Genomic DNA, 15,280 nt, shown 5'->3' on the forward strand with positions numbered 1-15,280 from the left:
GAGGTATTCTAGCAGATTTCCCTTTTGCAATACTTCCTTTGATTTCTTGACTGCTGCTTCCTTGAACGTTGATTGTAAATCCAAGCAAAATGAAGTTTTAGCTTAGAAGTTATAGCTACTATAGTATGCAACTGAATTACTTTTGCTCTTTATGTCATTCACACATCATTAAAATTATTAGTGTTTTATTAAGGTAAAGTGTAACATAAAATAAATAAAAATAATATTAGTAAATGAGTGCTGTTTACTAATACTTTCTATTTTGATTTTCTTGTATTTAATTTTTCACCAGTAAAAGATACTTATTTTATTAAACCTTCATTCTATTCATTTTAATTGACAGCACAAAATCTATTTCCAGTAGATTGTATCACACAAATCAATAGCCACTCATTTTTGTTCATTTACTTGGCTTTTTTTCTGCAGCTCTTTTTTGCTTTTGACTTGATCAAATATGATTTTCAGAAAGATGAACCCATTAGAAATGAAAAGGGCTGGTGCAGTAGTGTGAAAAAAGGTAAGATTCTTGTATTTGTAAATGTTCTCTCAAGAAAAGTTTCTGAATATCTATTTAATTACTATTGAATTGAAAATAAAGCATGGTTATTTCTATTGTATAACTTGACTTATTTTGAATTTCAGTAGAGGTGAAGACTTTAAGTACCTCAAAGTGGCTCAAACAAATGATAAATTATTAAAATTTGAAAGTGATTACTATTTGACTCAAATTTTTACTTAAGATACCACTTCTAGTTTTGAAATAGTGGTATATGCTTAATGTCCTGTATCAGCAAAAGACAATGTAAACATTAATGTCAGTTTATCAGCCTGAACTTGATGGTCTGTTCCACAGTCAGCCCATGGCCTTGTTTTAGCTGTTGATATTCAAGTTTTCCATCGTCTCTTTCCATAGAAGTAGTTAACTTTATTCTAGTATATTCCATATGGTGAGGGCCTGGTGTATGATCACCTTTTATGTTGTTTACAAAAGTTTTTTGCAATGAGTAAGTCATTGGTCTTGCAAAATTCTATCATGTGATATCCAGCATCATTTCTATCACCAAGGCCATATTTTCTAAATACTGATCTTTCCTCTTTGTTTACAACCTTCTCATTCCAATCACAAGTAAGTATCCGTGTATCTTTTTTACATGTTTGATAAATTTCAGATGGAAAATAGTGGTAGGTTTTTTTTAATTTCTTTAATTTCATCATTACTAGCTTAAGTGGTTAGTGTATACATTTGAATAATAGTGGTATCAACTGGTCTTCCTTGTAAGTGTATGCATATTAACTTATCACAGGCAACATTGTACTTCAAAATAGATCTTGAAATGCTTTTGATAATGAATGCAATGCCATTCCTCTTGAGCTTATGGTTCCTGGTTGTTATTGTTGTTGCTAAGTGCCATCAAGTTGGTTCTGACCCATAGCAACTCTGTATAGGGTTTCTGAGGAATGACTGGTGAGCTTGAACTGTCAACTTTGCAGTTCAAACCAACCTTCCAGTCTGTCGTATTAACCCACAGCACCACACCAGGATTCCATTGTTCCTGGTAAACCATATGAATTTGTTGTTGTTAAGTGTCATTGAATCAGTTCTGACTCACAGACATTCTATACAGGTTTTTGAGGAGCAGCTGATGGGTTCAAACTGTCGATCATGTGATTCACGGTCCAGTGTTGATCCTACAGTGCCACACTAGTAGTCAACTGATTTAAATGACCAGTAGTAGTCCATTTCACCTAACTTTTATTTTTAAGTGCCATGAAGTTGGTTTCAATTCATAGTGACCCTGTATAGGGTTTCCAAGAATCAGCTGGTGAGCTTAAACTGCCGACCTTGCAGTTCAAATGGCTTTGCAGTCTGGTGCATTATTAACCCACAGCATCAAACCAGGACTCCTTCACCTTACTAATGCCTTGGATATCAATCTTAATGTGTTCCATTTCATTTTTGACAACTTCCAGTTTACCTAGATTTGTACTTTGTACATTCCATATTCTTATTATCAGTGGGTGTTTCTAGCTATTGCTCCTCATTTTGAGTTGTGCCTAATCTGCTAATGAAGGTTCTGAAAGCTATACTCTATTCGCATTATTATGGCCAACTCTACTTTGAGGATGAAGCTATTTGCCCATAGTATTTTGAATGCCTTCCAACCTGAGGGGCTCAGTTTCCGGCAAAATATCTGAAAATAGTCTGCTGCTATTTATAATGTCTCCATTTTCCAGAACGATATCTGATAGTGTTCTGCTGCCATTCATAAGATTTATCATTCAAAAGTAGTCTACCAAACATATGTCTTTCTCCAGGGACTGGTCCATCCTGATAATATGTCTAAAGTATGAGAAGTGAAGTCTGACCATCCTAGCTTCCCAAGGAACATTTTGTTTGTACTTCTTCCAACACAGATTTGTTTGTTCTTTTGACAATACATGACACTTTTCATATTCTCCAACACCATAACTCAAATGCATCGATTCTTCTACTATCTTCCTTATTGTTGTTCAATGTTCACATGCATATGAGGTTACTGTATTTGCCATGGCTTGGGTCAGGCAAACCTTAGTCCTCAAACTTGTATCTTTGTTCTTGAACACTTTAAGGGGATCTTGTGCAGCTGATTTGCCTGATGGAATACATCTTTAAAGTACTTGACTTCTGCTTCTGTGAGTGTTGATGGTTGATATAAGCAAAATGAAGTATTTGACAACTTCAAACTTTTTTCCATTTATATGGATGCTATTTACTGATCCCATGGTGAGGCTTTTTATATTCTTTACATTGAGGTGCAACCTATGCCAAAGACTGTGGTCTTTCATCTTCATCAATATGTATTTTAAGTCTTCTCTTTCAGCAAGCAAGGTTGTATCCTTTATATATCACAGGTTGTTAATGAATCGTCCTCCACTTCTTATGCCACATTCTTTTTCATATAATCCAACTTTTCAGATTATGTGCTCAATTTACAGATTGAATATGTATAGTGAAAGAATACAACCCTGATGTTCACTGCTCCTAATTTAAACCATTCGGTGTTCCCTTGTTCTATTTGAATGACTACCTCTTAGTCTACATTATATACAAGCTCCTCATGAGCACAATTAAGTATTTCTGAATACTCATCCTCTGCAATGTTGTCCATAGCTTTTTGTGATCAGTGTAATCAAAAACCTTTGTGTAATCAATAAAGCATAGGTAAAATCTTTCTTGTAATCTCTGCTTGTAGCCAAGATCCAACTGACACCAGCAATGATATCACTTATTCTGCATCGTCATGTGAGTCTGGCTTCAATCTCTAATTGTTCTCTGTAAATGCACTGTTTCAGCCATTTTTAAATTATCTTTAGCAAAATTTTACTTGCATGCAATAGTGATGATATTGTCCAATGATTTCTGCATTCTGGTGGGCCAACTTTCTTCAGAATGGGCACAAAAATGAATCTCTTCCTGTCAGTTGGCCAGGTAGCTGTCTTCCAAATTTCTTGGCAAAGATGAATGAGCGATTCGGGTGTTTCATCAATTTGTTGAAAGATTTCCATTTATATTCCATCAATTTCAAGAGCCTTGTCTTTGTCAGTGCCTTCTGTGGATCTTGGACTTCTTCCTCATATGCTCTTGGTCATATGCTACCTCTTGTAACGATTGAACATCAACCATTTCTTTTTGGTATAGTGACTCTGAATATGCCTTCCGTCTTCTTTTGATGCTTTCTGCATTATTCAGTATTTTGCCAGTAGAATCCTTCAGTATTTCAAGTCGAGGCTGAATTTTTCCTACAGTTCCCTCAAGTTGAGAAATGCTGAGTGTATTTTCCCTTCCAGTTTTCTAACTCCAAGCCTTTGCATATTTCATTAAAATATTTAGCATTGCCTTCTCAAGCTCCCCTTTGTGATTTTCTATTCAATTTTTTTGTCTCCTCATTGCTTCCATTTGCTTTTTTAGCATCTCTATGCTGATGAACAAGATCAGACTCTCTTCTGACATCCATTTTGATTTGTAGAAGGGCAAGTGTGTTTCCACTAGTGGCATGGGTGCCCTTAGAAGCCAGAATATCAGGAGAAGTGAGAGCAAGAGGAATTGAGTAGTGTTCAAATGACATAAATTACTCTGTAGTTGCTGGAACCTAGACCTGTCGAATCCACCACATGGTAAATGTGTCTCTTTACAATTAGCAAAAGATGTAAACAATAGTTTTTATAATCGCTGGGGCAGTGATTCTTGCAAAGCAGGTTTTTACCTTGAAGATTGCTGAGCAAAATATTGATTAATTTTTATATGTTAGACTGGAAAATTATTTCAGAAGAGGTGTCCGCATATAAGTAAAGTTAGGATGTTTCAGGGCCAACGAGATTTTTTTCAAAGTCTCATCTCTTGTTGAGGATTCTCAGAATAACGCCCCACAGGAATAAAACATTTTCTTTAATTTTAACAGCATTTTAAATAGATCAAAGACAGTATTGTACAGGAACTTTGTTGCAAAATCACAGACTTGAATTTGAGTTCTAGATCTATTCCTTTCTATCTGTTTCATTTTTGCAACTTACTTCACCTTAGTGGCTTCCCTTAGAAATAAAAATTATAAATGCTGAAGGTTTTCTGGGAAGAATAAGCAAGATTACAGTTGCAAATTGTTCACGGTGCTTGACACATAGTATGCTTGACACTAACAAGATGGCAACTATGATCATTTTATTAAGATAGCTCTTACAAAGTTCTTTAAATAGTTGTCATTATCATTGTTAATATACACACATTTCCAAAAGCAAAACTAGCTACTGCTTTATCTACCTAGGATGTAAAAGAAATTGAATACACCTTTCCTTTATATTCAACTCCTTTTGGTTTGAAAAGTAATCTGTGGTTGTGGCAAGCTGTAAAGGATGTAGGCATCCACCACAAGTGATGAGCACATTGGTTTTATTGACCAGATACAATTTAGTTATATCCTTGTGTAATGTAGCAGTCTTAAACAGATGGCTGAAAATAATGTCATTCTCTGTCTCTCACAGGAGAACCTGGACTTCTAATTGCTCGAGTGAATGCAAAGAATCCCTTCTTTGGTTATGCTGGAAATAAAAAGTACACAGAAAAGAAATTGCTTTATGATGTTTTCAAGAAAGGAGATGTTTACTTTAACACAGGAGACTTAATGGTTGAAGATCAGAATTTCCTTTACTTTTGGGACCGTATTGGGGATACTTTCAGGTATGAAATATCAGATGCACTGTTTATTCTATGATTGTGAACCACTCTTTAAACAATTCTCTGTGGAAATGTCACAGACCACATGGTCGTCAACTTTCAGGGTTCAGTTACCACCATTTTGCCAGTAGCGTAGTGGCTACAAATCGGGCTGCAAACCGCAAAGTCAGCAGTTTGAAACTACCAGTCGCTCCACGGGAGAAAGATGAGGCTTTCTCCCATAAAGATTTACAGCCTTGGAAACCCTGAATAGGGTCGCTATGAGTCGGAACCGACTCCACAGCACAGCACATAACAACAACAATGCCTCATTTAAAAACTCATTTGCCATTTATTTCTAGGTTGAATCATAAATTGAAATTTTATGTCAATTTTTAAAATCATTTTAGGGAATCATTTTGGTCCAAATCAGTGAGTTGATCTTATAGAATATAAAACAAGTTGGGAAACAAAAAGTGCCAAATAGTAGGATTAAAGCAGAAAACCTAATTTGTCAAATGTGGTCTAATTTTTTATCTGATGGGAAAAAAAAAAAAGAAAAGAAATAATGTAATTTCTTTTCCTTTTTGAATTCCTTAGTATTATTTTACCTCTATTAAAATATTTTTCTTTACTATTAAAAGACTACAGACCATTGAAGGACGACCTACAGGTAAAATTCAACAAATAAATGAATGTTGAATTTTGAATGAATGAATGAATGAATGAATGAATGAATGCATTATACTTTCTACCTCCTAGCCTATTGTTCTAAGTTTAATTTATGTAAAACTATTCTAATAAGAGTAAATATTCATTCAACATACTGAAGGAGCCAAAGTGATCAATACATAGAAACTAGAAAGGGTCAGTATACTGTAAACAACTATGTTGTTGTTGTTTTTAATTGCCTTTGAGTTGATTCCAACCCATAGTGGCCCTATATAGGGTTTATGAGGAGTGGCTGGTGAGCTTGAACAGCAAACCTTCTGGTTCCAACCAACTTTGCAGTCCAGCACATTAACCCACAGCACCACACCAGGACTCTGTAAACAACTATAGCTTACCTTTTAATTTTTTCTATCTGTGTCAGTAGAGATAAGTAGTAATTTGCATGTAAAAGTCATTACACTACAAAATAAAGGAAGAATATTCATTATTCTATTATTAATTTTTATGGAATATTATCAAAGGCATTTTATGGCAAGCAATTTATACCAACCATATATGGACAAAGTAACTTTAAATAAAAAATTGAAACTGACTTTGTTGAATTACCAGCAAAGCATTTCTTTGGAAATACGTTTTCTTTCAAAACCTGCCATTATTTTTGGTCACACTGTCTTTGCAAAGAGCCAAATGCAAGCCATTAAAAGTAAAACTGGATACCTACTTCCTCAAATGCAGTTGCTAACTGGAATTTGTTTTTATTTAGGTGGAAAGGAGAAAATGTTGCAACCACAGAGGTTGCTGATGTTATTGGAATGTTGGATTTCATACAGGAAATAAACGTATATGGTGTGGCTGTGTCAGGTATGAATAGATTTCAAGTTTTGGAAGGATTTTCAGAATACAGTATTCCATTGTTCTATAGTGCAACTATCTTCCAGATTCAACATTTGAGTTTTTAAGTATTAAAATAAATAAATATTTCATTCTTTGTCTTTGCAAGAAATGTCTTTTACCAAACTAATGTATCAGGAGAATGATACAGAATTTTCATGTCTGTGTGTGTGTTAATTTTTAAACAGAATTTGAAAATTCCAGTCAGTGACTCATTTCTTGAAACTAGTTACAACCTTTTCAATAGTCTATTATTTTTGTTTTCTTTATGGCTAGTGTTCAGACATACTACTAAATAAGAACATGTTGTAATTCAAATTTCTAATTACACTGATGTGTATGTACTAAGGTGGAAATTTCACAGTGGGGCTCTTTTGAAAGATGATTTTAAAATCTGTTTTACCTCATTTATCTTTATAAATATTCATGTGAGGATGTTCTCATGGTGGTGAATGTGGAACAGAAAAGTGTGTAGTCTGAAGTCATAGGACAACTGTTCCCCTTCACTGTCTTTTTATACACATGACATGATTTTCCAGCTTATACTTGAGGTACAGAGGACATTGAGGCTGGAAATGTGTGAACAAAAAGGTGAAGGAAGGGGATGTTTATTTTAATAGACTAGGCAGTCACTGGGTGTTACATTATTTTTAAAAAGTACATGATGTACTGATCCATTGGAAAGAGTCCTTGATAAGTAACCTGTGAAATTAGTTGTGGAATTATAGGTTGTCAGCCTTTTAATTTAAAAATATGCTTTTAAAAATTAATGCATCAAATGGACATTTATGCTGGAAAACATATATTTAAGGGGGAAAAAAGAACAATCCATTGACAGAGGGTCTATTCGAACTCATAGCAACTCTGTAGAACAGAATAGAAATGTCCTATAGGTTTTCCAAAGCTGCAATCTTTATGAAGGAGTCCTGGTGTGGCACTGTGGGTTAATGCGCCAGACTGCAAAGTCATTTGAACTGCAAGGTCGGCAGTTCAAGCTCACCAGCTGCTCCTCGGAAACCCTATACAGGGTCGCTATGGGTTGGAATTGACTCGAGGCACTTAACAACAACAATCTTTATGAAAGCAGACTGCTACATCTTTTCCCTGCAGTGGCTGGTGGTTTGCTATGCTGACCTTTTAGTTAGTTTCTGCGTGCTTTAATCACTATGCCACCAAGGTCCCTTTTCTGGAATATATTTATGTTTAAATACATGTTGCTTTATATTTTTTAGTAGTAGTTATTGTTGTTTTAAGTACTGTCAGTTTCCAAGGCTTTAAATCTTTGCAAGCGCAGAAAGCCTCCTATTTCTCTCACGGAGTGGCTGGTGGACTTGAATCATCAACCTTGTGGTTCACAGTCCAATGCTTATTACACAGAACCACCATGCTCCCCTTCATTAGTAATGGTAGGGTGCAAAATATGAATCATTGATGATATTTTTTTGCTACATTTATTTCATTTCTATAGTATAGGAAATTCGAGATAAACTTTGGCCTTCTCTTTTCTAAATTTCTTAAGAGTGTGCTTAGTCCCTGATAGCCTAAATGATTTATGCTTGACTGCTCACCTAAAGGAGTTCTGGTGTGGCACTGTAGGCTAATGCATCAGACTGCAAAGTTGTTTGAACTGCAAGGTTCGAACCAGCTGCTCCTTGGAAACCCTATGTAGGGTTGCTATGGGTCAGAATCGACTCAACGGCACTTAACAACAACAACAACTAACCTAAAGATTGGTAAATTAAACCCACACAGCAGTGCCACAGAAGAAGGGACTGGCAACCTCTTTCCATATTGTTTTTAGCCAAGAGAACCCTGTGTAGTTCTTCTGCTCTGTGACACGTGGGGTTGCCATGAGTCAGAACTAACTCATTAGCAGTGGGTTTGATTTTGTCTTTATATAACATGCTCAGGGAAGAATATAGACTCATTTGTATATGCTACAATTGCATTGGTGTTATTGCAGTAGATTTCATATCTCTAGTTAGGCCATTGGAGTCCTTGTGTGGTTCCGTAGGAAAAGCACTGGACTGCTAACCACAAGATCGGTGGTTCAAACTCCCCAGCCACTCCTTGGAAACCCTATACAGGGTTGATGGTTTGGAACCAACTCAATGGTATTAAACAATAGCAATTGGCAATTAATATGTAATTAATAGGATTCTAAATATATATATATATATTTATTGGAGATGTTGTGAGCCGTTGAGTCAGTTCCAACTCTTAGTGACTATATAGAACTTCTGAGGCTATAAATTTTGATGGGAGCAGAAAGTCTCATTTTTCTCCCATGAGGCAACTGGTGGGTTTGAACCTCCAATCCTGTAATTAACATCCCAGTGTGTAAACCTCTATGTCACCAGGGCTCCATATTTCTACTTAGTACTTCTTAAAATTGACTCTATATTAATTTTTTTTTCAGATTATGAAGGAAAAGCAGGAATGGCTTCAATTATTTTAAAACCAAATATGTCTTTAGATTTGAAAAAAGTTTATGATCAAGTTGTAATGTTTCTGCCAGGTTATGCCTGCCCACGCTTTTTAAGAATTCAGGTAAGTTTACTGTTTGAATGTATTTATTGAAGTTAAGACTGGGATATGAGGAGATGATTTGATTACAAAGGCAATATATACTTTAAATAATGTGTGCATTTTATTCATACTGGAAAACTTCAAGATAAATACTGAAAAGCATTGAAATCTAGAGTTGATGCTAATTTATACTGTGTTTGTGACAGAATTATAGAAAAGAGTATGATGAAATGCTAGGCTATCTTTGTTTGAGCCAAAATTATAAGATTGCCCTCTTCCTCTGCAGGCAGGACCTCATAACAAAATGATGGCCCCAGTGATGGTGACCAGCCCATACCACATATTACATGAATCATATTATGATTGTTGGTGCACTGTACCTAAAATTAGCTTTAATCACAAGAATACATCAAGGTGTATGCTTCTGCACAGAAAGAACTTAAAGGCAATTGGCTTTAAGCAACCCTGCTTCTAGTTGTCACTCTCATTCTCCCACATGGGAATCCTGAATTCGTTTATCTTGGAAAGAGGACGCTCTCTTATTAGGAGGCAAATTTACTCAGTTACTCAACTAACTGTACTTGCTCATTTAGTCAGTCATTCATTTATTTAATCTTGTGCTGCAAATATTTCTCAAATTTAGTACTCATCATCTGTTAATATCTAATGACTTGGACTATTTTGGAAATATTTGTTAAACTGTTATTGGATGCCTAAAGGAACAAAAGAAGGTTTCATATTCATTTCCAATGCATTTCTGAGTAATCCTCATTTCTAAATTGGCCAAATAGGACACATTGTCTCAATGGTCATAAATATTTTATTTGTGTAACATTTTTTATTTTGAAAAGTTTTATACATATTGTTTCAGATTATTTTTATAATAAATGTCTAAAATAGTTGTTGTCATTGTTACATGCCATTGAGTCGTTCTGACCCGTAATGACCCTATGAAGAGTTTCCTGAGGAGCAGCTGGTGAGCTTGAACTGCCAACCTTGTGGTTCAAAGCAACTTTGCAGTCCAGCACATTAACCCACAATGCCTACAGTAATATATTTTAAATAGGAATTTTTATTACAGTAATTGAAGATTCACGTGATTATAAGAAGCAACACAGAGATCCTGTACACTCTTTGCCCAGTTTCTCCTGATGGTTCCATTTTGCAAAACTGCAATATCACAACCGGAGTCCTGGTGTGGCGCTATGGGTTAATACATCAGACTGCAAAGTCAGTTTGAACTACAGGGTCGGTGGTTCAAGCTCACCAGCTGCTCCTTGAACACCCTATACAAGGTGGCTATGGGTTGGAATCTACTAAACGGCAATTAACAACAACAACAATATCACAACCAGAATATTTACATCGGTACATTGATATAACCTACCACTTGTCTGTCAGTTTGTCACACTGTGGTAGCTTTAGTATTGCTGTGATTCTGGAAGGTATTCAACTGGCATTTTATATACAAGCAAGGTTAACCATAGTGGACAGGTTTCAGCTGAGCTTCCAGACTAAGACAGACTAGGAAGAAGCAAAGACAGAACACTTCCAAATATTTAGTCACTGAAAACCATAGCAGTGGAACACTGTCAGCACCAGAATATTGAATACTGAAACATGATGAAGAACACCAGAATTGTCAGATACAGTGCTGGAAGATGAGATCCTCAGGCTGGAAGGCATTCAAAATTTGACTGGGGAAGATCTGTGACCCTAAAAGAGAGTTGAATGTGATGATGTGAATGGAGTAAAGCTTTCAGGTCTATCATTTGCTGATGGGGCACAAGTAAAATGAGGATAAATAGCTGTAAGCATCCATTAATAATCGGAATATGAAATGTATAAAGTTTAAAGCTGGGAAAATTGGAAGATGTTAAAAAAGAAGTGGAATGCAAACACCAGTATCCTAGGCATTAGTTCTGATGTGCACCTCACCAGATGGAATACACAGAAATTAAATTGGCTACATCTGTGGAAAGAGATTGTGAAAAAGGTCCATATCATCAGCCAAAATAAGACCAGGGGAAGATTGTGGAGTAGATCATCAATTGCTCATATGCAAATTCAGACCAAAGCTGAAGAAAATGAAAACAAGTCTTCGAGAGCCAAAAATGACCTTAAATATATTCCACCAGAATTTAGAGATTACCTGAAGAACAGATTTGATACATTAAACACTAAAGACCGAAGACCAGAAAGGTTGTGGGATGAAATGAAGACTGTCATACAGGTAGAAAGCAAAAAGTCATTAAGAAGACAAGAAAGAAGGAAATAGTCAAAATGGATGTCAGAAGAGACACTAAAGCTTACTCTCCAGTGTAGAGATGCTAAAACAAATGGAAGAAATGAGGAGGTACAAGAGCAGAACAAAAAATTTTAAAGGTCAGCTCGAGAAGACAAAGTCAAATATTACAACGAAATGTGTGAAGATCTGGAGTAAAGAAATGTGTAAAGATCTGATTGAACTGAAGAAAAATTTAAGCCTCAACTTTCGTTACTGAAGGATTATTGGGGCAAATGATTGAATGATGCAGAAAGCATCAAAAGAAGATGGAAAGAATAAACAGAGTCACTGCACCCAAAGGAAATGGTCAATGTTCAAACATTTCAAGAGGTAGCATATGATCAAGAGCCAATGATCCTGAAGGAAGAAGTCCAAGGTGAACTGAAGGCATTAGCAAAGAACAAGGCACCAGGAATTGATGGAATAAAAATTGAAATCTTTCAAGAAAGTGAGGTGGCACTGGAAGCACACTCAATCATCTCTGCCAAGAAATTTGGAAGACAACTATCTGGCTGGCCAATTGGAAGAGATCCATATTTGTGCCCATTCCAAAGAGAGGTGACCCAACAGAATGCATAAATCATCGCACAATATCATTGATAGTCCTTGCGAGTAAAGTTTTGCTAAAGGTAATACAGAAATGGCTGCAACCATACATTGACAGAGAACTTCCAGAGGATCAAGCTGGATTCAGAAAACGATGTAGAATGAGGGATATCATTGCTGATGTTTGATGGATCTTGGCTGAAAGAAGAGAATACCAGAATGATGTTTCCCTGTGCTTTATTGACTACACAAAGGCTTTTGATTGTGTGGATCATGACAAGCTATGGACAACATTGCGAAGTATGAGTATTCACGAACACTTAATTGTGTTCATGAGGAACCTGTACATAGACCAAGAGGCAGTTGTTCGAACAGAACAAAGGAACACAGAGTGGTTTAAAATTAGGAAGAGTGTGCAACAGGGTTGTATTCTTTCACCATACTTATTCAACCTGTATGCTGAGCAAATAATCTTAGAAGGTGGGTCATATGAAGAAAAACATGACATCAGGATTGGAAGTAATATAAAGATAAGTGGACAAAAGATTGAAGTTGTCAAAGACTTCATTTTATGTAGATCAACCATCGACACTCATGGAAACAGAAGTTAAAAAAAGAAATCTAATGATGTATTGCATTAAGCAAATCCATTGCACAAGATCTCTTTAAAATATTGAAGAGCAAAGATGTCAGTTTGAAGACTTAGGTGTGCTTGACATAAACCAGTGTATTTTCAATAGTCTCATATTCAAGTGAAAGTTGCACAATGAATAAAGAAGAACATAGAAGAATTCATGCATTTGAGTTATAGTGTTGGAGCAGAAATTCAAAATACTATGGATTGCCAGAAGAACAAACAAATCTGTGTTGGAAGAAGTACAACCAGAATTCTCCTTAGAAGCCAGGATGGCCAGACATTATCATTTTTTAAATAACCACAGTAACTGGATATTAATATATAAACTTTTCAAAATTTGAAATTAGGTTGGACAAGACAGAACCAGCTTAATTTCAAGTTCCATGTTGACTTTCAGTGTTGCTGGTTTTCTATCACAGCAACCACCAAAAACTCAGCCTCACAAAACATGAATGACATCATTGAAAAGAGTATGTTTCAAACTAATGTGGAAAATCCTAACTCCTCGAGCTAGTATTTGTGTGTAGTGACTAACAGATGTTGGGGGCTTTTCCTTGAACTTTCAAGCTATCTCATGGGGACCCTGGGAGGTCACTTAGGTGCTTCAGGTGTATACTTTGGGAGCTGATGTTTTAGAGCACTTCTCACTCGGAGGTGTTCTTCAAGAAAGACCTGGTACTTCCAAAGGCCACAGTGTCTAAACCCCTGTGGTGAATTTCTGTTCTGCACACATGCAATTGACATGAGTCAGAATCTATTCAACTTGACAACAACAGGTTTCAGGGTTTTGTTTTGTTTTTGTTGTTGTTTTTCTATTCACTTTCGTTTTTATACTATTCTACTACTGCTGTCTGATAGGCAATGTCTCCATGGTGTCTAAGCACAATATCTATATGTAGTATTGAATTTATGTTTAATTAAAGTGATAAGCCTATATGTTTTAGACATACTTGTAATCAAATGAGCCCTGGAAGTGCAGTGGTTAAAGCACTCAGCTGCTAAAAACGGTCGGTGGTTTGAGCACACCAGCAGCTTTGAGGGAGAAAGACATGATAGTCTGCTTCTATAAAGATTTATAGTCATGGAAATACTGTGGGGTAGTTCTACTCTGAACTATATCGTCTCTGAGTCAGAATTGGATCAGTAACTATGAGCTTGGTTTGATTTTGTAATCAGTTTACTGACTTATATTGTAATTCTTAAATACTGATCATGTTATTATTTGAAAAAGTTTACAGGTAATTTTAGTATGGTGGTGGTGGTAGTGTTGGTGGTGTACCATCAAGTTGATTCCAACTCCCAGCGACCCTGTATAGAGTTTCTGAGGTTGTAAATCTTTATGGGAGCAGAAAGCCTCATCTTTCTCCAATGAAATGGCGGTGGATTCAAACTGCTGACTTTGAGGCTAGCACCCACAGTGTAATAAAGTTAAAGATTTAAATACTCTAGAGGGCACTTTTATTTCTGATGTTTTTAAAAAAATCAATAATAAATTCAGAGATGCTCATTAGATATAATAATGTTACATTATGTTATAAATACTAATGTTATAGTATTATAAACACAATATTATTAGAATACTTTATATATTATAGTTACCACAGATAGCAATAAATGATTTTACTCCTCTTGCTTATTGTTTTATAGGAAAAAATGGAAACAACAGGTACATTCAAACTACAGAAGATTCAGTTGGTAGAAGAAGGATTTAACCCACTGAAAATTTCTGATCCACTTTACTTTCTGGATAACTTGAAAAAATCTTATGTTCCATTGACCACAGAACTTTATGATCAAATTATTTTAGGTGAGATAAAACTTTAAAACATTGCATACAGGGGACTTTAGAAAGCTTTATTAGAAGCAATGAGAAAAGATGCCATTTTTCAATATGAAATGTAGAAAGGGAGCTAACATTAATTAAGCATGAACTGTGTTTCCTTAATCTGCCATTATTTTTCTTTAATTAAGAACTTTAATATGTTTTAATTTGTATGAATTTTACTAGTTCTTTTTGCCCCATTTGGAATTCATACCTAAATATTCACTTTAAAGGTTTTAAGTAAATAATACAAGTTGTTAACAGTTTAGAAACTAAAGATGTACTTTTATAACATTGAAAGATTCTAGTTTTGAATTAACAGTTGACTTTTACTCAAGTATTTGATTTTTTACATGTTCTGTAATTCAGTAAACACCATCTTCTATTACTATGTGTTTTGAGTTGTTTGTTTTTTTTCTGTTGTTTTTAAATGGTAAACATAAAAAGGAAGCTGACTAAATGCACCTCTCCTTTTTTATTTAACTCTCAATGAACTCAAGCATGGCAACAATAGTGAGGTTGGCCCAGGATCAGGCAGTGTTTCCTTCTGCTGTGCATACGGTCACTATGGGTCCGTACTGACTTGATGCACCTAACAACAACTCATTGAAAGGAAAGAATAACACTAAACATATAAAACCATAAAGCAGGAAAATCTGTAAGCCCAAAGTATTTGAGAATATTTAAAAGATATATGTTGTTGTTAAG

The 15,280-nt window shown here is 35.4% G+C and overlaps 1 protein-coding gene across 1 annotated transcript in view; it reads left to right on the forward strand.

Annotated features, from left to right (window-relative positions):
- Positions 1-14,574, forward strand: part of SLC27A6 (solute carrier family 27 (fatty acid transporter), member 6) — an 82,579-nt gene extending 68,005 nt beyond the window's left edge. The window contains exons 6-10 of the mRNA XM_006870681.1: positions 427-517; positions 5,017-5,212; positions 6,624-6,721; positions 9,171-9,301; positions 14,398-14,574. Coding sequence (XP_006870743.1) covers positions 427-517; positions 5,017-5,212; positions 6,624-6,721; positions 9,171-9,301; positions 14,398-14,574 — 693 coding nt within the window. The remainder of the gene's footprint in view (positions 1-426; positions 518-5,016; positions 5,213-6,623; positions 6,722-9,170; positions 9,302-14,397) is intronic.
- The last annotated feature ends 706 nt before the right edge of the window (positions 14,575-15,280 follow it).

Source organism: Chrysochloris asiatica, unplaced genomic scaffold (assembly GCF_000296735.1).
Source record: "Chrysochloris asiatica unplaced genomic scaffold, ChrAsi1.0 scaffold00147, whole genome shotgun sequence".
Lineage (NCBI taxonomy): Eukaryota > Metazoa > Chordata > Mammalia > Afrosoricida > Chrysochloridae > Chrysochloris > Chrysochloris asiatica.